This window comes from Phoca vitulina, unplaced genomic scaffold (assembly GCF_004348235.1).
Source record: "Phoca vitulina isolate PV1807 unplaced genomic scaffold, GSC_HSeal_1.0 scaffold26, whole genome shotgun sequence".
NCBI classification, from domain to species: domain Eukaryota; kingdom Metazoa; phylum Chordata; class Mammalia; order Carnivora; family Phocidae; genus Phoca; species Phoca vitulina.
The window spans coordinates 21,514,844-21,541,230 of NW_022589729.1; the positions used below are offsets into that span (position 1 = coordinate 21,514,844).

The 26,387-nt window shown below is 39.3% G+C and overlaps 1 protein-coding gene across 1 annotated transcript in view; it reads right to left on the bottom strand.

Annotated features, from left to right (window-relative positions):
* Window positions 1–26,387, bottom strand: part of PPP1R12B (protein phosphatase 1 regulatory subunit 12B) — a 209,702-nt gene that overhangs the window by 143,990 nt on the left and 39,325 nt on the right. Inside the window, exons 2-3 of the mRNA XM_032422320.1 lie at window positions 12,355–12,485; window positions 4,920–5,038 (exon numbers count right to left, since the gene is read on the bottom strand). Of these exons, the coding sequence (XP_032278211.1) occupies window positions 4,920–5,038; window positions 12,355–12,485 (250 nt within the window). The remainder of the gene's footprint in view (window positions 1–4,919; window positions 5,039–12,354; window positions 12,486–26,387) is intronic.

Genomic DNA, 26,387 nt, shown 5'->3' on the forward strand with positions numbered 1-26,387 from the left:
ATATATATAACATCTTTATCCATTCATCCATTCATCCATAGACTGACACTTAGGTTGCTTCCATATTTTGGCTATTGTGAATAATGATGCATTGAAAAGAGGAGTACAGATATCTCTTTGAGATCCTTTTTTTTTTTTTTAAGATTTATTTATTTTAGGGGAGGAGGGGCAGAGGGAGAGGGAACCCTCAAGTAGACTCCCCGCTGAGCAAGGATCCTGACGTGGGGCTCAATCTCAGAACCCTGAGATTATGAGCTGAGCCAAAATCAAGGGTCGGCCGCATGACCGACTGAGCCACCCAGGCACCCTTCTCTTTGAGATTTTACTTTCATTTTCTTTGGATATATACCCTGAAGTGGGACTGCTGGGTCATATGATAGTACTATTTTTAATTTTTTAAGGAAATTCCATGCAGTTTTCCATAGTTGCTATGGAAAATTTACATTCACACCAACTGTGTACAAGAGTTCCTTTTTCTCCACAGCCTTGCCAACACTTACTATTTCTTGTCTTTTTGATGATAGCCATTTGAACAGGTGTGAGGTGATATCTCACAGTGGTTTTGATTTCTGTTTCCCTGATGATTAGTGATGCTGAACATCTTCGCATAAACCTGCTGACTGTTTGTACATCTTCTTTGAAAAAATGTCAATCCAGTTCTGCCCATTTTTTGTTTTTGCTGTTGCGTTCTATGAGTTCCTTATGTATTTATCAGATATATGATTTGCAGATATTTTTTTCCCATTCTGTAGGATGTCTTCATTTTGTTCATTGTTTCTTTTGTTGTGCAGAAACTTCTTAGTTTGATGTCGTCCTGCTTATTTATTTTCACTTTTGTTGCTTGAGCTTTTTGTGTCATATCCCAAAAATTATTGTCAAGACCAATGTAAAGGAGGTTTCTCCCCGTGTTTTCTTCTGGGAGTTTTATAGCTTCAAGTCATATGCGTTAGTTCTAACTCCATTTTGAGTTAATTTCTGTGAGTGTTGTAAGATAGGGGTCCCATTTCATTTTTCTGCATGGGATTATCCAGTTTTCCTGACACCATTTATTGAAGAGACTATCCCTTCCCTAATGAGTCCTCTTGGCTCTCTTGTTCAAATATTAGTTAACCATGTATGTGAGGGTTTATTTTTGGGCTCTCCATTCTGTTCCATTGGTCTATGTGTCTATTTTTATGCCAATATCACACTGCTTTGATTACTATAGCTTGGTAGTATAGTTTTGGAATCAGGAAGTGTGATGCCTCCAACTTTGTTCTTTTTCAGGATTGCTTTGGCAATTTGGGGTCTTTTGTGGTTCCATACAAACTTTAGGATTGTTTTCTCTATTTCTGTGAAAAATGCCTCTGAAATTTTGATAGGGATTACACTGAATCTACAGATGGCTTTGGACATTTTAACAATATTAATTCTTTCAATCCATGGGTGGATTTCCATTTATATGTGTCTTCTTCAATTTCTTTCTTTTCAGATCTTTCGCTTCCTTGGTTAAATTTATTCCCAACCAATTTATTGTTTTTGATGCTAACAGTTTTTTGGTAGTCTTCAGAATTTTCTATACATGAGATCATAATCATCTGCACACAAAGAAAGTTTTAGTTCTTCCTTTCTGATTTACATGCCTTGTATTTCTTTTTCTTGCTTGACTACTCTGGCTAGGACTTCTAGTAGTATGTTGAACAGAAGTGGTGAGAGTGGGCACCCTTGCTTTGTTCCTGATCATAAAGGAAAAGCTTTCAATCTTTCACCATTGAGTATGATGTTAACCATGGGCTTGTCATATATGGCCTTTATTATGTTGAAATAATTCCTTCTATATCCAATTTGTTCAGAAGTTTTACCATGAAACGTTGTTGTAGTTTGTCAAATGCTTTTTCTGCATCTGTTGAGATGATGATTTTTACCTGTCATTCTATTAATGTTGTGTATCATATTTATTGATTTATGTATGTTGAACCACCCTTGCATCTCAGAGATAAACCCCACTTGATCATAGTGTATGATCTTTCTATTGTGCTGCTGAATTTGGTTTGCTAATATTTTGTTGAGAATTTTTGCATGTATATTCAGCAGGGATATTGGCCTACAGTTTCCTTTTCTCATACTGTCCTCATCTGGCTTTGGTATCAGGGTAATGCTGGCCTCATAAAATGAGTTTGGGAGTGTTCCCTCCTCTTCACTTTTTTTGAAAGAATTTGAGAAGGACTGGTATTAATTCTTCTTTAAATGTTTGGTAGAATTAACCTAAGAAATCATCTGGTCCTGGGCTTTTCTTATTGTTTGATTACTGATTCAATCTCCTTATTTGTTATCAGTCTGTTCAGATTTTCTGTTTCTTCCTGATTCAGTCTTGGTAGGTTGCAAATTTCTAGGAATTTATCTATTTCGTCTAGGTTATCCATAGTTGTTTATAGTAGTCTTTTATCATGCTTTGTATTTCTGTGGTATCAGTTGTAATTCCTCTTCTTTCATTTGGTTTTATTTCAGTCTTCTCTTTTCTTCTTAGTCTAGCTTAAGGTTTGTCAATTTTTTTTTTTTTAAAGATTTTATTTATTTATTTGACAGAGAAAGAGACAGCAAGAGCAGGAACACAAGCAGGGGAGTAGGAGGGAGAAGTAGGCTTCCCGTCAAACAGGGAGCCCAATGTGGGACTCGATCCCAGGATCCTGGGATCATGACCTGAGCCAAAGGCAGACGCTTAACAACTGAGCTACCCAGGCACCTGAGGTTTGTCAATTTTATTTATCTTTCAAAAAATAGCTCTTAGTTTCATTAATCTTTTCTATTTTTTTTTTTTTTCTGGTCTCTGTTTCATTTATTTCTGCTCTGATCTTTGTTATTTCCTTCCTTCTGGTAACTTGGGCTTAGTTTATTCCTTTTTCTAGTTCTCTGAAATGTAAAGGTGAGTTGTTTATTTGAGATATTTCTTTTTTCCTAATGTAAGCATTTGTCACTATAAACTTCCCTCTAAGAACAGCTTTTGCTGCATTCCGTAAGTTTTAGCATGCTGTGTTTCCATTTTCGTGTTTTTCAAGATATTTTTAAATTCTTCTTTGACCCACTGGGTATTTAGTAGCATGTTGTTTAATCTCTACGTATTTGTGAGTTTGAGTTTTTCAGTCCAGTTTTCCTCCTCTTATTGATGGAATGTTCTGTATATGCCTATTAGGTCCACAGGGTCTAAAGTATAGTTCAAGTCCAATGTTTCCTCGTTGGTTTTCTGTTCGGATGACCTATCCATTGTTGAAAGTGGGGTACTGAAGTCCCCTTCTATTATTGTATCATTGTCTATTTTTCCCTTCAGATCTGTCCATATTTGTTTAATATATTTAGGTGTTCAAAAGTTGGGTGCATATTAATTTATGACTGTTATATCCTCTTGAAACTGAAAGGGATATCTGATTTAGAACATACCAGAATTCCACACAAAGAGAGAACAGTGCTAAAAAGTTAAGCATACATTTGAATACCTCTTATTCCTTAATTGAACAGAACATATTCCTTAATTAAAGAGCATATTCCTTAATTGAAGAGTCAGAAATCAAAATAGAAAAGTTGGTTGCTTGGGGCGCCTGAGTGGCTCAGTCAGTTGAGTGTCTGGTTCATGATTTAGGCTCAGGTCATGATCTCATGGGTCACTCCATGCACTCAGGTGGGCAGTCTGCTTGAGATTCTCTCCCTCTGCCCTCCACCTTCTCTCTCTCAAATAAATAAATCTTTTTTTTTTAAAGAAAAGTTGGTTTCTTAAATCAAAGCTATTTTAAAAACAGTTTGTTTAAAAAAAAAAAGTTTTTGTAAATAGTGATGCCAATCTTAGCATAAGGCTGAGTGGGACTGAACGGTAAACTAAGTATAAAATTCTTTAATTCAAAGGGCACAAAAATTATACACAGGAAGGCAGTAAAAACAAGTATTTACTGCCCTAGAACATCATTATTTTAAGGTATGGCATACTTTCCATAAAAAGCCAGATATCAGATATTTTCCACTTTGTGGGCCATTCGGTCTGTTCAACTCTGCTGTGGTAAGTGCAAACGCAGCTTTTGGTAATATGTGAACAAATGGATGTGGCCAGGACTGGCCTGCCTGTTCTAAAGGATCATATCAGGAAAGGTCACTGGAACTTAATCTTTTGGAACAAAGTGCAGATTGTGGGTAAGCTAATTTAACAGAAAGACTAAACATCACTATAAACCATGTCCACAAAGTTTTTTGATGTGTTCTAGCAAACTTCCTAAAACCTGATCTCCCTGCCATCTGACTATTTGCAATATTTTTTTATTAAAAGAACATAGAAACTTCATGAAAATCCTGACTTATTCTCTTATATGGATTTTTCTGAAAATTAAAATTAAGTATTTGTAGAGTTTATTCTTCTAAATAACAAACTGCAGAATAATTTTCATGGTCAGTATGGTTAAGGATCATTTCAGAGGTTTTATAATAAATACTTTTACCAGCACCACTTTCAGCTCTCATCAAGAGAAAAGATACAAAGTCATCAGCAGAATTTGCCCAATACTCAAATTTACACTGTATATCATCCTTTCTTTAGACTTTATAATGTGTAGCCAAATCCAGTACCATGTACACACAGTGAGAAACTTCATGCTCCTCACCAGTCTAATTTGTATTATCAAAGAATACTCAGGTCACTCCCAACTATACAATGGGTATACATCCTTGGATACGACAAAAACAAGGAATGACCAGTCATCCTTTTGACATTTGGCCTATTCTTGTGTGAGTTATTAAGAGGATACATGATGTTGGTGATTGATGACTAATGCTGTGGAGACAGATCTAATCCTCTCTTATCATATGATAATGAAAAACTCTATAGTATACAGCAAATGGATTGTTTTCTAAGTGGCAATGTTTGAGAGTCTCTCCTGGTCCCCTGAAATCGCTTAGGTTACCTTGCTTCTTCACTTGCTCCAGAAGAAGATCCTTCATGGCAGGCTCTTCTGCAAGGTCAGAGGGGACTTCACCTTCACTATTCACAATACCCACACTGGCTCCATGGTTAATGAAATACCTGTGTAGACAAGATCCAGGATCTACATTATCTCTGTCAGTCTAATAATAATTTATACTTGTGCATATGGTCTTCAATGCAGAGCAAGGCCACTGTTTTGGGGTTTTAAATATGGTCTCAGATAACATGTTCCATTATTAATTTCTAACTCCATTAGCCTTCAATAATTAGGACTGGAAGCTTCTCTATTTCGTGACAAGCAATACCAACAAACAGGATTTCTTTCACACTCATATTCCTTTTTTTTTTTTTTTTAAGATTTTATTTATTTATTTGACAGAGAGAGACACAGCGAGAGAGGGAACACAAGCAGGGGGAGTGGGAGAGGGAGAAGCAGGCTCCCCATCTAGCAGGGAGCCTGATGTGAGGCTTGATCCCAGGACTCTGGGATCATGACCTGAGCCGAAGGCAGATGCTTAACAACTGAGCCACCCAGGCGCCCCTCACACTCATATTCCTAACTTCCACCCTCTCACTCCCATTGGATAGCAAGAGATTTTCTAAATACCATAAGGAAGACATGCAGCCATAAAAACTCACCCACCATCCCTGAGATCCAAACACAAATTCCCAAATGGATTTATACACTTGTAATATTGTAAGAGCCCTCAGAAGATATGTAAGGAAGTAATTCTCACAAAAACTTTCTCAATGCCTCATTAGAGTATATTAAGTAGTGCTGGGTATGAAAACAGAAAAATAATGAAATAAAATGTGCATTAATCTGCCTAAATTATGCCTCCACAAAACTCTCCCTTCAACCAGCCATCTACATGAAACCTTCTACACTAAATACAATACTCAATCCTAAAGAAGAAAGGTCTGATCATTTTAATACCTTAAATGTATCCTTTTTGATTTTCAAAGTGCTTTCACATAAAATTACATAATGTGTCAGGCAATTTTAAGTAGACAATATGGGCATTACTACCTCCACAAGAAATTGAGGCTCATACATGTTATTTTCCTAAAATCATAGAAGTGGCAACTGACAGAAGTGGTGGCCCCAGCCTCCTATCTTCAAGTCTAGTTCATCTGTTCACTAGATCAAGTTGCTTTTGGGGCAATGAGAATCCCAGTAATCCTGGGAACTCTAACAAATACTCAGAGTATTTAAAGGGGGAAAGAACTCTGGAAAACAGTATGGAGGTTCCTCAAAAAGTTGAAAATAGAACTACCCTACGACCCAGCAATTGCACTACTGGGTATTTACCCATAAGACATAAATGTAGTGATCCAAAGGAGCACCTGCACCCCAATGTTTATAGCAGCAATGTCCACAGTAGCCGAACTATGGAAAGAGCCCAGATGTCCGTTGACAGATGAATGGATAAAGAAGATGTGGTATGTGTATATACACACACACACACGCACACACACAATGGAATATTATACAGCCACCACAAAAATGAAATCTTGCCATTTGCAATGATGTGGATGGAACTAGAAGGTATTACGTTAAGTGAAATAAGTCAATCAGAGAAAGACAATTATCATATGATCTCACTGATATGTGGAATTTGAGAAACAAGGCAGAGAATCATAGGCGAAGAAAGGAAAAAATGAAACAAGACGAAACCAGAGAGAGAGACAAACCATAAGAGACTCAATCTCAGGAACAAAACTGAGGGTTGCTGGAGTGGAGGGGGGTGGAAGGGATGGGGTAACTGTGTGATGGACATTGGAGAGGGTATGTGCTATGGTTAGCACTGTGAATTGTGTAAGACTGATGAATCACAGACCTGTACCCCTGAAACAAATAATACATTATATGTTAATAAAAAAATAAATAAAAAATAAAGGGGGAAAGAAAAACTATTTAAATCAGCTTCAACAAGTCAGTGACCATTTATCAGTCCCTTACTATGTTTAAGGTACCACATTTTAGATATCGTAGATTTTCTTTTTTTTTTAATATTTTTTTAAAGATTTTATTTATTTATTTGACAGAGAGAGACACAGCGAGAGAGAGGGACCACAAGCAAGGGGAGTGGGAGAGGGAGAAGCAGGCCTCCCGCGGAGCGGGGAGCCCGACGCGGAGCTCAATCCCAGGACCCCGGGATTATGACCTGAGCCAAAGGCAGACGCTTAACGACTGAGCCACCCAGGTGCCCCAGATATCGTAGATTTTCAAAAGATAATCAAGATATGGTCACTATATTCAAAGAGTTGGCAAAGAGAAAGAATCAACAAAGACTATTAAAATCATGTTTGTGCTTTCTCAGTGCCTAGTACCTGGTATAACAGAGCCTCAATAAATGCGAATTTCTGTATCAATTGCACATATATAAAGTGTAAAAGCATTCACAAGTCATCTAATTTTCAGCTGTCCCTGTCCTTCCCTCAAGTCTCAGAGGAAGAGACTTTCTTCCAATTCAAAGGTTAATTCCCTATATCTACTTTCTTAGTTCTATCAAGTACCAGTCCTCTGTTCAATTACTCCTTCATTTCCACATATTCAATAGCTTCTCTCTTCTGGTTCCTTAACATCAGGCCAAAGAAACATTCAGTTACACCTCCCCCACCCTGAAAAGTCAAAATGGAAATAATCTACATAGTAAGCACTCAATGAATGCTTTTTGGGTTGACCTGTACCCTATACTCTAATCACACTGAACTACTTAATGTTCTCAAACATATCCCACTCTCACTCAGCAATATTCCACAGCTCAGTAGTTTCCTCCAACTGGATGAAACACCCTCCCCAACTCCTTTCCCTTCTAGAAACTCCATTTTCAATGTCCATTTAAAATGCTTTTGCCTTCATGCACCCTTTGCTTGTTCTCACCAAATGAATCCTCTGTCTCCTTCCTTTAATTCCACCCTTCCCCGGCTGCCCTCCACAGCACTAATTCTGGACCTCTGCCAAGACACTATTGATGCAACTGCCCAATTAAGCTGAAAGCTACTTGAGGGCAAGAACTGTGTCTTCCTCACTGTTATCATTGCTATAACATTCTGACATCATCTCTTTTCTCTTGGCACTACATAAATATTACCTGAAATAAATGAAACATCTTACCCACTCTGCTCTGACATCTATTCCATCCCTTCCTGGATTGGGCACAATGTCACTTGGGTATACAGGCCCCTGCTTTTCCCTTTTCTGACACGTTCTTATGCTCAGGATCAAGAAGACTCATTTCTAGAAAGCAATCTGGCTCACCATGAATCAGAGACTACTGTTAAGCAAGGCTACCTTTCTAAACCATTTTTAGGAAAAAAAGAAGTAAAAACCTGTTTAGTTTCCCACTTTTACCTGAACAAGAATAAATATCAATCTATAAAGTAATATTTACTTTACTCCTGAGAATCTTTATAGTTACCCAAAGGCTCAGAAATACCCATTATCTCAATAAATATGCCCCTCAGAAAATAAAGCCCTTCTATTCTTCCTAACTCATGACTGATACAAAGTATTTTTACTACTATCTAAAGGAGGAAGAAAGAAAATTTAATGTGTTTAAAAACTCAGAATAAATTAGCATCCCAATAAACTATAAAGTCAAACTAAATGCTGTACCCTTGGGTCAATCTGCTGCTTCTAAGTTAAACACTTATTGGTAATAAAAATATAAAACATCCAGCTTACTAACAATAAGCCTGAACTCAAATTAAAAGGAGAAAATTAGGGGCGCCTGGGTGGCTCAGTCGTTAAGCGTCTGCCTTCGGCTCAGGTCATGATCCCAGGGTCCTGGGATCGAGCCCCGCATCGGGCTCCCTGCTCAGCGGGAAGCCTGCTTCTCCCTCTCCCACTCCCCCTGCTTGTGTTCCCTCTCTCGCTGTGTCTCTCTCTGTCAAATAAATAAAATATTAAAAAAAAAAAAGGAGAAAAATAATAGCCTCTAAACCTCTTTTTAAAAATATATCATACTGAGTTCAAATATGAGACAAAAAGGTAATGGAACATGAAATAGAGTGCATTTCAATTCTTTTTTTTTTGAAGATTTTATTTATTTGAGAGAGAGCAAGAGAGAGTGAGAGAGAGAGAGCATGAGCTGGGGGAGGGGTGGGCAGAGGGAAAGGGATAAGCAGACTCCCTGCTGAGCAGTGAGCCTGACTCAGGGCTTGATCCCAGGACCCCAGGATCACGACCTGAGCCGAAGGCGGAGGCTTAACCAACTGAGCCACCCAGACGCCCCTTAGATTCTTCCTAGAAAGCTAGTTTGCCTTTTGTTTGTTTCCATTCCCTTGAAATTTAGAATTCCTATGATTCAGAGCATAAGAGTGTAAAATTTAAGATCTTTAAGATAAAAAAAAAAAAAAAAAGACAAAATGACCAAGGGTTAATCTTATCTAAAACATTGTTCATAGGACCTAAGGTAAAGCAACCAAAATGAATATGAATGAATAATGAATAAATGAATAAATGAACCAAACATAAACAGTGCAGTTCTTTTCCATTGTACAGAAAGCATCACAAATAAGTAAATAATGACAAGGTCAAAACCTGTCTAATAATGATATGCATAATGAAAGATAAATTAAAGAAGGCCATCCCTATCACCACCCCACCTATGCAATAGATTCTAGTCTAGATCATCATTCTCCTGGTCAGACTTTCATATGTCTAATGAATAATAATTTATATGAGGAAACAGTAACTCTTACTGATTCCTTTCACTCAAGGTAATCTTTATTTGGGTAGGAGATTGTTAAATTTTGAACTTGTTTCCAAAGGAATTGTGTTCATCCAGAAAGATGAATTAAAGAAATCACTGTAAAAAAGCATTTACAATCATTCTCTGTACTCAGCTTCACAAAAAGGAAAAAAAGAGACTCCATGGACAATGCCAACACCAGCGATCCTAATTCCAAGCATGAGCTCTGCTGGTTACCTTCCAAAGGGAAAAAAGTGAAATTCCTGCGTGTAATGAGATCTGGTAACTCAAAAATCACAAACAAGCCATCTGAACAAATAATGACATACAAAAAATGAGGTGCTAACATGTTCTGTAACTGTTTCTTCGATAAATTTTTAAAGTAGAAATCAAAATCTATGAGGACACCCCCATAAGTCTTAGACCGGAGAATGCTGGCATTAGTGGTAAGGCTGAGAATCAGAGCCTTTCCTATGAGATTCTAAAAAGAGGGCAGCCTGAGGGGTGAAGACGTGACTGATTTTTACTAAATCAGAACAGGGAGAAGGACTGAGACTAAAGAAAACTGCATTGTTCGTTTCTGTTGGCTTTGGGGCCAATCCCCGTTGTCCACTTTTTAGAACAAGCAGCCCAGTCAAACACCAGCGCTGCCGCATAGCGCTTCTCTGGCTGGGAGTCTCCCTTTGTTTAACTTCTCCCACTGAGCATCCCTGGCTCAAAAGCAAAACAGAGACACAGGCTCTCCCCCAGGAAACCTGGGCAAATCAGATTGTGTAGGAAGCCATTCCCAGGCCTCCACAGAGCTGCCAACATAATCCTCCCTGCTGTTTGCTGGATAAGAGAAATGTAACAGAGCTCTAATTATATGGAAAGGGGCCTTAAAACAAGCATCTGATTTTCAAAGGATCACAGAATACCATGATTTTATTCAGTGAATTTACCTTATCAACCTAAATCTACTCTCATCTAGAACACACTCGATTGTCTCATTTAAAGATATTTCAACTGCTAAGCCCTCTTTCCTATTTAAAAAAAAACAAATACGGGGCGCCTGGGTGGCTCAGTTGGTTAAGCGACTGCCTTCGGCTCGGGTCATGATCCCAGGGTCCTGGGATCAAGCCCCACATCGGGCTCCCTGCTCCCCAGGAAGCCTGCTTCTCCCTCTCCCACTCCCCCTGCTTGTGTTCCCTCTCTCACTGTGTCTCTCTCTGTCAAATAAATAAATAAAATCTTTAAAAAAAACAAAACAAAAACAAAAACAAAACAAAAAAAGCCTTCAGAGGTGCCTGGCTGGCTCAGTTGGTTAAGTGTCTGACTCTTGATTTCTGCTCAGGTCATGATCTCAGGGTCATGAGATCGAACCTCCCCCTGCCCCAACAGGCTCTGCAACTCAGTAGGGAGTCTGCTTGAGATTCTCTCCCTCTGTCCCTCCCCCAACTCACATGCACACGCGCTCACTCTCTCTCTCTCTCTCGAAAATAAATAAACCTTAAAAAAATAAATAACCTTCAAGGGTGCCCGGCTAGCTCAGTTGGTGGAGCATGTGACTCTTGATCTCTGGGTTGTGAGTTTAAACCCCACGATGGACATAGAGATTACTTAAAAATAAATAAATAGGGGTGCCTGGGTGGTTCAGCTGGCTAAGCGGCCAGCACTTGATTTCAGCTCAGTGTCATGATCTCAGCATCATGAGACTGAGCCCCACATCGGGCTCCATGCTCAGTATGGAGTCTTCTTGAGATTCTCTCTCTCCCTCTGCCCCTCCCCCTACTTGCATGTGCACTCTCTCAAAATAAGTGAAATCTTAAAAAAAAATTAATTAAATTTTTTAAATAAATAAATAATATAAAAATAAAAATAACCTTCATTCCTTCATTCAACATTTATTTAGTATCTCTTATATACCAGACATGATGTGGCCAGGATTCTTCTGCCCAAGGCAGGGGCAACTAGTTGTGATGGAGGTCAGGAGCTACTTATGTGTCTTAATAAACATACCCATTCAACTAAGGTGGAGAATACATGCCAATCCCTACCCTTCCTTTGCTCCATCTTTAGGCTCATTCTTCTGCTATTAACTATATGGGTATTGTGATCAGTATGCCAGGCATTCTCCACCTTCATTTGTACTAAGCACTGATTTTTTTTCTTAAAGAATAAAACAAGTTTACAAAGAAGTCCAGAAAAAAATCTCTAGGCCTGCCCACACATTGTTAGAGTTGCTCAAAAAGTGACCCAGAGAGCACAACAGAAGCCACCTCTAAATATCCAAACAAATATGAATTACCTGAGAATAGAAGCAAACAAAAAATTTCAATTAAAAAACTGTGGATTTGGGGCACCTAGGTGGCTCAGCTGGTTAAGCACCTGACTCTTGGTTTCGGGTCTGGTCATGATCTCATGGGTCATGAGATGGAGCCCCATGTAGGGCTCTGCGCTCAGTGGGGAGTCTGCCTGAAGATTCTCTCCCTCTGTCCCCCCCTGACTTGTGCTGTCTTTCTCTCTCTAAAATAAATAAATAAGTCCTTAAAAAAAAACAAATTGTGGATTTAGCAGGTATATAAAAACAGTACCAATTATTCCTTAAAAATGATTCAAACTCCTGCTTTTATAATTTGTAATAGAAATTATAACTATTTATGAATTCAAATTTTTAAGAGCAGAAGAGAAATGAAGGCTATTCCTACAAATATCCAAACCCATACAGAGACTCACTCTGCTATGTTGAGATAGCCACAGGAAGCTGCTGCATGAAGGGGTGTCCAGCCCTCGTTGTCCTGCTGGTTTACATTGGCTCTGTTCTCCACCAGAAACTTCACCATGTCCAAATTTTCATCAATACAGGCCTGAAAAGAAAAGTCCAATCATTCACTTGACAAGTACTGACTGAGTTCTACTATGTGCCAGACACTGCTCTGGGCATTGACAATACAACTGTTGTAATGATACATTAATTTCTATTTCTTGCATACTGATAAAAGTGTCCAGAGAATGACTTCTAAGCTTTGTGATTTTATGCAAACCCCTGAATTGTCTGTACGTCTCAATATCTCAGCTGTGGGGGCACCTGGGGGGCTCAGTTGGTTGAGTGTCCAACTCTTGGTTTTGGCTCAGGTCATAGTCTCGAGGTCATGGGATCGAACCCCGCATCAGGCTCTGCGCTCAGTGGGGAGTCTGCTGGAGATTCTCTCTCTCCCTCTCCCCTCACTCATGTGTGCACACGCATGCACTCTCAAATAATTAAGTTTTTTAAAACAAATCTCAGCTGTGAAATAGGTATAATGATACTTAATTTTATTTATAGTACTATTAGGATTAATTGTGAAGGTGATTTCTAAAGTACTATAAATGGGTGAGCTGTTTTCATCATCATAATATAAAAGAGGACATGCTAGAAACCACTAATTTGCTTATGAATTTCTAAAGAAAATAATCACACAGAATCAAATGCAATTTTCTCAGTGGGAAGCTAGAGTTGAAGATTCTAGGGTTGCCAAACAATCCTTGTTTTGGTGAGAAAGGATCAGGTGATCACTTCAAACTGAAGAAATGTACTTTCTTTTCATGTGTTTTTTGAATGGCTCCAAACAATACGGCAAAGTATGTTTGTAGTTTGGATGGTTAGGGATCCTTAACTCCCCATCTCACAGCAACAATTAGGAGAAAGCAGAGGAGCTCTTTAAATAGAAACTTTAGGCTTACCATAAGCCTAAAAGAAACAGTAACAAATAGCAATGAGATCTGCAGACCTAAAGGCTGTCTTAACTTATCTATAGAATAAAAAGGAGGTAAAATGCCCACATTGATAAAGGCAATCATTATCAAGGTTTTGATTGTTCTAAAGCAGTTGGAATAATTCAGGACCTAGAAACAAATGAGACTCCTTTTTAAAAAAAACTTGTCTTTAAATCCTTTCCTTGGGGCCTGGGGGTGTGTGTGGTGGGAGTTAAAACTTCAGCTGAGAAGCTATTATCAGATCAAAATGATTTTCTATAACAATATTAAGACATTATTTGCCCTTTTCACTGTGTTGACATTTGCACCAAGGATACATAAGGTATTATGGGTAAAACTACTAGTGCTTAATAGGAATCAAGGCAGTAGCATCAAAGGATACTAGTACTCACTGTATTCTTCCCTACCACGTACTCGCAGTTTAAAACAAAACAAAACAGGGGCGCCTGGGTGGCTCAGTTGGTTAAGCGTCTGCCTTCGGCTCAGGTCATAATCCCAGGGTCCTGGGATCGAGCCCCGCATCGGGCTCCCTGCTAAGCGGAAAGCCCGCTTCTCTCTCTCCCACTCCCCCTGCTTGTGTTCCCTCTCTCGCTGTGTCTGTCAAATAAACAAATAAATAAAAAAAAACAAAACAGTTTCATTTAAGAATGACCTTGATGGGGGTCCCTGGGTGGGGTGCCTGGGTGGCTCAGTCAGTTAAGCGTCTGCCTTTGGCTCAGGTCATGATCTCAAGGGTCCTGGGTTGGAGCGCCACATAGGACTCCCTGCTCAGCGGGTAGTCTGCTTCTCCCTCTCCCTTTGCCCCTCCCCCCTGCTCATGCGCGCTCTCTCTCTCTCTCTCTCTCTCTCACTTGCTCTCTCTCTATCTCACTCTCTCTCTCTCTCCCTCAAACAAATAAATGAAATCTTTGTGAGAGAGTCAGAGAGAGCGCGCGAGTGAGCACAAGCAGGGGGAGCACAGGCAGAGGGAAAAGCAGGCTCCCTGCTGAGCAAGAAGCCGGATGCGGAACTCGATCTCAGGACCCTGGGATCATGATGACCTGAGCCGAAGGCATAAGCTTAACCAACTGAGCCACCCAGGCGTCCCATCGAATCTTAAAAAAAAAAAAAAAAATGACCTTGATGAAGCAGTAAAATATTAATTTTATTAAATCTCAGTCCTTGGTTATAAGTCTTTTAAATATTATGTGTGATATAGGAGGTCTACATAAAGCACTTCCGTTGTATCCCAAAGCATGATGGTTGTCTCCAAGAAAAAAGCACTTGTGCATCTATTGTGAGATGAACTAGCCACTTTTTCATGGAATGCTATTTTTACTCAAAAGAACTGACATGCAAATTATGGTTTAAGACTTGAAAATGGGGCGCCTGGGTGGCTCAGTTGGTTAAGCGACTGCCTTTGGCTCAGGTCATCATCCTGGAGTCCCGGGATCAAGTCCCGCATCAGGCTCCCTGCTCAGTGGGGAGTCTGCTTCTCCCTCTGACCCTCTCCCTTCTCATGCTCTCTCTCTCTCTCATTCTCTCTCTCAAATAAATAAATAAAATCTTTAAAAAAAAAAAGACTTGAAAATGACCAAGGTGAGTCTGTCACTTCAAAGAAAATAACTAGTATTTGTTGCCAGTGACAAAATTTGACCATCCAAAAGAACTCGGAATTTTGGGAAACATACCACTACCATGAACTTGACAGCTTCTTAATACTTTTCTGATGAGATCAGTGGGACTATCCACAAATGTATAAGTAAATGCATTAACATTTAGAAAATCTGCATAACTCAATGAATCCTTATTTTCCAAGTACTAATGAAATACATGGTATAGATAATCATGCATGGGTAAAAGATTCATTCAAAGTATAAGCTAGGACCACTCAATTTTGATGTCACAAAGTAAGAAAAATCCACTGACATGTTTCAGATTCTGCACTGCAAATAATATTTAAGAAACTCCTACTTGTTGGACTTTTAGTATAATATTCAAGAAAAGTATCCACAATTGTCTGTACAGGCTATTAAAATACTCTTCCCTTTTCCAAATTTATAGATATATATAGGGCTTAAGGAGTACATATATTACTCAGAGAACTTACAGGCACTTCCTCCAGAGACAAACCTCACGTCAGTTCTGCCTAGAAGCAGGGGCATGCATGAACAAAGACTGATTCAATTTGGATGAAAATTTAATTAGGTAACCCTGGTTACAAAAAGCATCTTTGTTCATTTTTCTCAAACCATTTGATACTCTTTTTACAATTACTGAGATTAGCTAACATATCAGCCTAGATTTGATTTGATGCAATATAATATATTCCTCTAACTTGACCTTTGGAAGCCAGATGATTCTTATAGCCAAAATTCATAATGGTCTCTTTTTCAACAAGCAGCTCCAAAACTTACATTTCTTCTATGATGTTCTCTCAGGTTTATCAATTTCTACAAGCATTCCTCATTTACTCTTTATTTCTTTACCATGTAAAATATTTCATAACTATTATTATCACTAAATTTCAGATATATTGCATGTCTGCCAGTGTGCAATCCCCATAGGTAAGATTTGGCTAACTCATTGCAGAGTACCTTGCTAAAAACTGTTAATAAAGACTTTTTAGTGAAAGGATGGAAGGGAATACTTTTTAAAAAGGTACTAAAGTCTAAGGAGAAGAAAGTGCTTTGCCCATGTAATAACAAACTCCTGTATCATTAAGATCAAATGTGCCATCTTAACCTGCATTAAGCAGCTGGGTCAACTGCTTCCTGCTCGGTTACAAAATTGCTTTGGCTCAACAGTCTAAAAACTTTAGCTCCAATGGCCACGCCCCCACCAGGCAGACTTTTGGAAGCCAAGGTTTTCAAGATCATTCTTTGTCCTCTGAAGATGAGAGCAGCCAAATCCCAGAGAGTCTAAAATAAGCCCAGTGAGTCCAGGTATCAAACGGGAGAAAACTTCTCTTTCCGTCCCTCTTACTTCTCTCCCTTCCTTTTCTTAATCTCCTTCACCCTATCACCACTTCAGTTCTTTTCCTTTTCAGTTTTATATTTTTGTCTATGAATCTCAAATTCTTGATACAGTATTTTCAGTATTTTTAGACATTGTGAGGATGTTTGAGAACAAAAAACTAGCCTAATCTGCAATGTACTTTGGCAGATCATCAGTCTCCAAAGAATCATCTCAAAGAAAATAAAGTAGGTCAAGAGTTAAATTATTCCTCATACCCTCCACAAAGTGAAGGACACTATATTGTTAAAAACATCAGCTTTGGGGGCGCCTGGGTGGCTCAGTTGTTAAGCGTCTGCCTTCCGATCAGATCATGATCCCAGGGTCCTGGGATCGAGTCCCGCATCAGGTTCCCTGCTCAGTGGAAAGCCTGCTTCTCCCTCTCCCACTCCCCTTGCTTGTGTTCCCTCTCTCGATGTCTCTCTGTCAAATAAATAAATAAAATCTTTTTTAAAAAAACAAAAAAAACATCAGCTTTGAAGTCAGACAAACCCAGGATTGCATACCAGCTCTGCCAATATGTAAAACCTGGAATGAAGTATGTAACCTGAGGATCAGTGTACTCATCCTTTTTTTTTTTTTTTTTTTAAGATTTCATTTATTTATTTGAGAGAGAAGAGAGAGCATAAGCCAGGGGGAGACGCAGAGGGAGAAGGAAACGCAGACTCCCTGCTGAGCGGGGAGCCCAATGCGGGGTTTGCTCGCAGGACCCTGGGATCATGACCTGAGTTGAAGGCAGACACTTAACCAAAGAGCCACCCAGGCGCCCTCAGTGCACTCATCTATAGCATGAGAATACGACCTACCTCATAGGATTTTGTGAGGATTAAAGGAGCTAAACCCTGGCATTGTTGTTTTAAAGCCACCAGTTTAACAAATAGCAGCTTCCCCAGGAAAGAGCACAAATTGTACTAACTCTTCACCCATCACTGCCCTCCCTCACCTCCAGGATCTTATAGAAGGAAGGCAGTTTGGTTAAAAAAAATGTCTTTGAACTATAAAGATTTTAGAGCTTTTTATTAAGTCTGACTTCAAAAAATTTCCTCTCTAGTATCCAGGATTCTGCAGGTTCCTAAATTCAGGAGCTTTGTGAATAAAATAGTATGTACCACGGTTAAGCTGAAAGAGAATCATCCTCGGAGACAATCCACAGAGTTGTGCTCATGAAATATCTTGGAGTGACCATTCTCCATTCTTTTTGTTTCTGTCTCCAGAAGAAGGAATATGACTAAAGCCATGAAGGCGAGACAAATAGTCACTGAAAACCTTCTCCAGTGAATAACGACTAAATTTAGATGCCCTTCTGCCCACTCCATTTGCAGCTGTGCTGCTGACTCATTCACGACTGAAGCATGGTGGATGAGCAGATTCGTCCATCTATAAAACCTTGTCCAGGGGCATGGACTCCAACATGATGCCTCTACATAGAGCGATCATGAATCTTCCAGATAGATGAGTCTTTCCTTTCCTTGAATAGGCAAAGGATGCTAAAGAAGTTTCTGATGTTACTCATGACATCAATGGGAATATTCTTTGCATTTAACCCTATTCCTTCTGCTGTGGCTTATGTCATTTCCTTCTATTTTTCATTCCTGAGGATACACAGAACATTGCTAAAATAACAAGTTCTCCTAAGCTCCTTAACAAAAGGAGATATTATTTAATTATTGGTCCAGAGAGATATTAGGAAAATTGCCACATAATAATTTAAAACTTCCTAAAATCAGCATGTCACATTTCCTTGGCAATGATAAGCTATCTCCAAGGAAAAAGACTTGATTTTACCAATAAAATGATAAAAGGGAACTCTGATCTCTCTACTGTACCTAATATTGCTCTCTCTATATCAAAGACAAAAGTGGCTGATGGTTGATCGGTGCCAGAGTTAAATCTGGGAGTGCAGAGAAAGCCTTACAAAACAAAGCCTCCTCCATTCCCAAAATAGCCTGCAACTGTCACCACCACCAAGTGCCGCTGGCTCCAAGAGCTGACCTTGCTCTCGTGTCTCAGAATACTGCTAAAACTAACTGCCTTTGCTCCAGAACAACTCTCTTCCCCACAAAACCCAGCTCGAGATGCCAGGGCAGATGACACCTAGAAGCTGGGCTTTATGCTGCATACCAGCTGTGTGTTTGGACTTCTCAGCTCACACTTTTGATTTCAACAAATCATGCTGACCAACGTGTTGGGAGATGATGATGTTTGTAATATATCCCCATTCCATCCATTTCACTATTTTGTCCTTTAGCCTCCCAAAATTTATATAATTCAATAATAATAATAATTTACATATAAGGTATATAATTCAAAATTTATATAATCTCCCAAATTATATAATTTCAACTTTATGCTGGAAACCCTAAATACAAAGAGCATAATTTCTTTCACACAAACATTGATCAGCCAAACCCCACATTCCTGAATCACCTATATGAACATCTCAAGTCATCCCTAGCAAAGCTAGACTATAAATTCCACAAAGGCTATTGACAGACCTAGAAAACACCTAGAGCAGCACCTGGCACACAAGAGCCCTGAACAGATATGTTAAGTGGAAGAATAAATGCCCAAATGCATAGAAAGTCACATTTTCTGTACATTCAGTTGATTCTCAGATATCTAGAATCACCCAAAGACTTCTCTCTAGGCTGCCCAAGGTGATTCCATCAAAATCATACAGCACATCCATGTATGGACTAGGGCCAGGCAAGGATGTTGTATACTGCTGCCTCCCACCCATTGTGTATTGTCCATGTGTCTCCTTTTCAATGGTGCAGTGTGTTGAATGGCGGCCCCCCAAAAGATATGTCCATGTCCTAATCCCTGAAACCTGTGAATAAACCTTACCTGGAAGAGGGCTCTCTGCAGGTATAATTAAGGATGTTGAGATGGCAAGATCAACTTATCAAAGTGGGGCCTAACTCCAATGACAAGTGTCCTTATAAGAGCTAGAAAGGGGTCGCCTGGGTGGTATCACTGGTTAAGCGTCTGACTCTTGATTTTGGCTCAGGTCGTGATCTCAGGGTTGTGGGATTGAGCCCCTCATGGAGTCTGCTTAAGGATTCTCTCCCTTTCCCTCTGCCCCTCCCCTTGCTCACTCTCTCTCTAAAAACAAATAAATCTTTAAAAAACAGAGAGAGAGGCAGGGGGAGATTTGAAACAGACCAAAGAGGAGGAGGCAATGTGACCACAGAGGCAGAGACTGAGGTGACACAGCCACAAGTCAAGGAATGTTGACGGTCAGCAGAAACTGGAAGAGGCAAAGAACCAATCTTCCCCTACAGCCTATAGAAGGAGTGCGGCCTTATCAACACCTGGATTTCAGGCTTCTAGCCTCCAGATAATACATTCTAACTTGCGCAATAATAAATTTCTGTTGTTTTAAGCCACCATGTTTATGGTAATTTATTACTGAAGCCATAGAAAACACAATTGGCAGAAAACAGGAAATCAGAACCTGAAGAGTCTGCCACATCTTTATCCCTTGGTATTAATGAAAATCACAGCAGTGAGTCATCCTTTCTTTGCCAGATGAAAAATGGTCAAAACATTAATTATACCACTTTTTAAAAGACAACTACATTTAACAGAAAGTTTTCGAAGGTTTTTTTTCTAGTAGTTAGCCCTAATAGCAAACACCTTGGAAGACCTGCCCATGGTTCTCCCACTAGGTATTTTGCTGGAAGTACTCTGGCTGAGGACTGAAACTGAAACTAGGGTGGCAGGAACTGAGGAGTTTGCTGTGAAACCCAACATGTCAAAGCTCAAAGTCCCCCTGCTCCAATGAGGTAGCCTCAGCACAGAACAAGAATTTATGCCAGCAAATTAAAGGTGATAAAGGAGTCAGTAAATTTGGAAACCTCAACCATCAGCAGATCATCACTATGAGAAGGCTTTAACATATTAGTAGTTAAGATTGACTGATCCAACGCTTGAGTCACTCCTTCCAAGTACCTGTCTCTCTATTCCAATCATGATATAGTATAACTACTACTCAAGTGAAAATCGTAATAGCATTCTGCTCCAACATGACAGGTGACTCCAGCAACTGTCAGCCCTGTGTAAAAGACTCCCAACCCCACTGGCATACACAGTTTGGCTCCCAGATGGTGAGAACTATATCTGATTATGTACTCAGTGGTCAGACAGGCTCTGGACACTGGTTTGTTGTAGCCTTTTGGGAGAGATAGCCAAGAGAAACAGCAGAAGTAAAGAATTTTCCATGGAGTGTCATACTGACTAAGATTTTTTCTCAGTAAACTGGCATATTACCTGCAAGACTATAAACGTTTACAATTTGGGACCAGAAAACACCTTCTTTCAGTTAAGAGCAAGTATCATACTAAGGGTTGATAATATTTAGATATCAAAAATATGTTCATTTTGAATTCTACTAAGGCCTCCTCTAAATGCCCGAGCCCTTACCCTTCAAATAATGTTTCCTTCAGCCTTCTCCATTCCCCATGCATTTATCCCCCTGAATGAAGAAAAGCCCATTAAGTTGTCTTACAGGTATGGCTTTGGCAAATTTTGTGCCACACAAGGCTATATACATTTGACCTCTCTCTCATTAGATCAAGGCAGGCTTTTAGAAAGTTGAGAAGAAGAAAGAATAAAGGGCCCATCTTTTTAAAGCCCATGGTTATTCCAAACAGAACTTTTATAGTTCCAGTGTCCAAATCTCTGTTTCATGATTCATTGATCATCCTGATTTTGAGGAACAATAAATGAGGCCTAGTAATAATGATAAAAATCCCAAGCATGAGTTTCTCTCAAGTCAAAAGAGTGTACACAGCTGAGACACTCGGACACTTGTATATAAATAAGAAAGCCCTTCTTGAAGTTATTTTCTTACCAACTCTGCACGTAAGAGCTGAGGCACACTAATGGGATGATTCATCTTTACAGACTTGATCAAAAGAGGTTCCTTGGAAAAAGCATGTTTCAACAAAGATGTAAAAGAAGGAAAGAACATGGTAGCTAACGCAATAAACACCAGGACTTTTCATGTGACAGATGGAGAAACTAGTCCCGGGAAAGTTAAATGACTTATTTAAGGTCACATATTCAGTTGCAGAAGTACCTAAATGTTTTCTACCTACCAATTTAGAGGTATCCAAAATAGAGTTCATGGGCCAGTCTCCAGACACAACTTGGCCCATGGAACATTTTTAATACCTGATACTATCTTCCTAAAAATAACTTTGCTTTAGCATATATAGGGTAAACTGATACTAGTCTAACTCTCCAATAATTTCATATGAGGAATGTGCCCAATTGGTTGATTTGAGTTTGTCACTCCTGGCTAGACTACATGCAAAACACAAAGATCCCATTAAAGTGCTTTGGTTACCACTCTGTTTATTAGCATGAGTCTGGATTAGAAACCTCCCTCATATCTTGGCTACCTATCTTAACCACAGCCCCCCAAAGGTCTATTGTGCTGCCAACTTGGCATGTAGAATAAATTGCTGTCCCAGGGAGAGGGATTTTTCTATTTAACTCCAGATCACTCCGTGCCCATAAACAAGTGTTTCATAAGCCGCAAGAGTACGGCCTGAAAGCTATGGCATGGGCAATGATCCACAGCTGTCAAGTAAGCCTTGTGAAAAGAAGGAAGGCAATTCTGGGTCTGAGCTGGGTAAGGAGTAAAAGCCACAAAAAAATTACAGGAAGATTGACTTCTCAGAAAGTATAAATCAGTACAGCAAATTTTATCCCTAAAAGGAGATATTAAAATAAGAGGTTACTCTTTTCCAAGCACATTTTCATCAAGAGTTTTACACGGGCAAAGCTAGTCATATGTGAGTCCAAATCACTTACTGGCATGTCTCCCCACATGTAGGGTCCTCTGTGGTAAAGAAAGCAGCCCCAGCCGGAACAGTGTACTGGTTAAGAGTACAGACTATGGAATAGACTTCCTGGGTTCAAATCCCAGGTCTACTAAATTTTGTGTTCGTAAAACAAGTTATCTCTGTATGTTCCAGTTTCCTCATCTATAAAATTATCACACGAATTATGGTACCTACTTCATGGGGTTACAAATGAGGTAATGTACATAAAAATACTTAATGTACAGCATATAGTTAAATGCCACATGTTGGCTGCTGCTAGTATTATTACTATTACTGCTCCCCTCCCCCCCCACCGCCCTCATCTCTAAGAGACAGCAAGAACACTCCTTTCCACACCAGAAAGGGCAAAAAATATATACTTAAAATAAACATAAATATAGCATAAACTCTCTGTAAGTTCTAGTAGATGCCAACAGACCACAGTCAGGTTTTATTAAAAGAGAAGGAAGTAAATTAGAAGGATCAGAGGAAAGGGAAGACAGTGAGCCAGGAGTGGAAGAATGACTCTCCTACAGCTGGCAAAGGAAGTTCAGGGGCTGCATGCTGGGTTTTGCCATAACAGTCCCTGGCTACAGAGGGGTCCATCAGGTCTATTGTTAGCATAGGCAGAAAATCTGAGAACACAGATTTAAGTTCCGGATCTGACACTGACTCACATTACCAAAGAACAGGTTAAGAATTTATCTTAGTAATACATTCCTTGACTGTAAAGTGCCTTTCATTTATTCATGTAACAAACATTTACTGAGGCCTATACTCTGCCAGACATAATCCTTAGGAGAAGATGCAGGAATAAAAAATGAATAAGACTTTACCATTTCATGGTAGAAAGAGATATGTAAATGATACATGTAACAGAAATCATACTCTAATATAAAATGAGTGATATGTACAAAGTATTATAATACAGAGTAAGAAGTCACTAACTTTGTCTGGGGGTAACAGGGAACACTTCACAGAATGGATATTATTCACCTGAGTTATAACGGAGAAGGAGGTAGCCAGTTTAAAAAGCAGGGATGAAAATAAAATAAAATAAAAAGCAAAGATAAAGAACATCAGGAGCAAAGGGAACAGTAATACAAAGGTCTGGAGAAAAGGAAAAAAAAGAAAGTCTTTTGGAATGGTGAGAAGTTTGGCATTTTGTACTCAGATGGGGATGGGGGCACACATGAAAATCTGAACAGGGCTTCATTTGCCATACTGAAGAATCTGAATTTTACCCTACAGGTTAATGGGAAATGGAAGGAAGAGAGGCTGGTAGGATAGGTTGGCAGCAATGAAGGTCCCTGTATCTCATGATAAAAAGTTTAACCTTTATCCTGAAGGAAACAGGGAGGTACTGAGTCTTTTAAACCAGGGAGTGACATTACCAGAATTGTATCTTAAGAACGGTAACTGTGGTGGGAATATGAAGATTGAACTACTGGCAGGAAAAATTCACAACAGAGACAACCACTGAGAAAACTATAATCAAGGCTACAGAGGATGAGGTCTTGAAGTAAGGTCCTGGCAGTGGAGGCATGGAGGAGGGGATGGATTTGAGAAGCATCCCTGAGGTAGAAGGGACAGCATAGCTGATTAGAACGCCCATGGTGAAAAAGGATAACGCAGAGACGGTTAAGAGCTTAGGACCCTTGGTAGACTGCAACACCGCGTAGTCAGAACAGGGAATATAAGGAAGTCTTAGAAGTCTTTTCTGTTGCTGATTCCTACCCAGTGCTAATTTCTGTTCAAGCCTAAGTGACTTACATCCAGGAACTACATCTGAGCAGCAAGCTAGCATGTACTACTCGCTGCCCTTTCCCTATTAAATAATCCTAAAGTGAGCCCAGGGAAATTGAAGCCAACCAGCCCAATCTCACAGCTGTTCCCAGCCCCACAGCAAAGCCCTGGTTGGGTCAGTGTCATGAATACGGCGGCATGGCCCTGGCAAAGCATTATCGTACAGCAGCCCACAGAACAGGGGAATTGAGGTTATGGCAGAAGGTCTCCGCTACTGCTGAGGTCTCTTCAAAGTCACATGTTAGTGGTAACAATGGTGACTTTACAATTCAAGTGGACACCTCCATTTTTCCTCTAAAATTAAAATCTTTGGGATAGAAAAATGTTGGTAAATTAAAAGCCTTTTGTTTGGCCCATGTGGCATTTTAAAAATAAAGATTTTTCACATTAAAAAATTCCACATTCGAGATTTAAAAATTAGAATATCTGGCAATGCAAAGTAACAACTGAACTGAGTGGCAGTTGTCTTCTCTAGGCAGAGCATAAGTACCTGATGCCCCACACCCCACCATCCTCTACTGTTTTATACTTAGCCTACTTTTATTAAGTTACATTACCTGCCTATCCTTTTTAGGCATTTTCCCCAAATATTTTATTATGAAAATGTTCAAACATAGAAAAGTTGAAAGAATTTCACAGTGAATACCCATTTACCTTCACATGACCTGTAGTCCACCATTAACACTGTGCTATACTTACTTTATCACATGTCCATCCCTTCACTCATTCATTTCAGACATTCATAATAATTTCCTCAAACATGTCACATGCATATTAGCAAGAGTTCAACGCTTGTTTAGAGTATTATTTTTCTTTTGAAGTAAAATTTACATATAGTGAAAAGCACAGATCGTCAGTACACATTTACTGAGTTTCGACAAATGTATACATTTGTGTTATCCATCGCTTTAGGCATTTCAGCATCCCTGAGGCATCTGACCCCTGGGACAGAGAAATGTTTTTCTACATTGCTCTGACCTCAGCACTGTCAGTGGCTAAGAAAATACTATCAGTGGAAACACAGTTGACCTCTCTTAAGGTACCACCTTGTTTCTGATGCACCTTAACAGACCAAATCTGGGTATAACCAATTTTGCTAATAATATCAATTCACTACTTGGGCTGAAAGAGAAGACGCTAGTGGTTAAGACTTTGAAAATATGAATAACTTGTTTTTTCCTGAAAGCATCAAGCTCAATAATATAAGAAACATGGCCTATAGTTCAATCCTCAGACTATGTCCTAGAGGTAAGAGAGTGCAATGAATAATAAAAAGCAATAGATAACACAAACATCCCTTGAGGTCACACATAAGAGTTAGACTTCACTCTCCCTGACTAGCTTGGTGGTAGTGCCAAGGTAACCAGGAAAGTTCCTTTATTTAAGAGGCAGCATTCCTAAGCTCAGAAAAGATCAGGAACAGCAAAAAAGTAGAAACCTCAAGCTCCAAAGGCAGAATAATGGACAAGTGTAAACCTAAAAAAAAAAGATGCAAAATTTACTGTTAAGTCAAAGACTTTCCACATAGCCCACCAATGCAATGGCATCCTTTATGGAAACGAAAATGAGAAATGCCCCCTGTCTCCTTTGATGGTAAGTGCTTACTTATCTGAAATCAAATACAAGCCTCCTGGAGCACTTCACTGGCAGTGTGCTCAGAATAAGTCGAACCTTGCCAAGAAGAGAATTTCAGACACTGTTGCAGAGGTGCTGAAGGTTAAGGAAAGAGTATGTGTTACCTTGCTCTTTCAATCTATCTCAACTGTCTCATTTACGGAGTGGCCTTGAGCCCAAGCTCTGAGCAACTGTATATCTAGGACAAAGGTAGAGGGCAAATTTCAGAACAGAGTGCAGGACATTACAAGACACTGTACAGGCAAAAAAGTCTAACTTCAATGTCACAGCCCATCCCAATCTTCCCACAATTAGGTTTCCTAGCTGTAAGATAGAAAGCATCAAACTTAACCTTCCTTTTATTTCAGGGTTGATATGAGGACACATGAGACAACAAATATGAAAACAGATTTTTAAAAAGATAAGTAGTACATAAATCCAACTATTGCTATTAACACACACTCTTTGTGTTATTTTAGCAAACAAAATATACCATGAGGCAATCTAGTGAATTGTTTTAGAGCAAGGGTCGGCAAACTTTCTCTCTAAGTCAGAGTAAGTATTTTAGGCTTTGCAGGTCATACAGTCTCTTGCAAATACTCAACTCTGCCAACCGTAGTGTGAAAGCAGCCATCACAAACCAATGAGTGTAGCTGTGTTTTAAGAAAATTTTATGGATACTGAAATTTGAATTTCATATGTCTCACATGTCACAAAATATTATTCTTCTTTTGCTTTCTGCAACTAATTAAAAATGCAAAAACC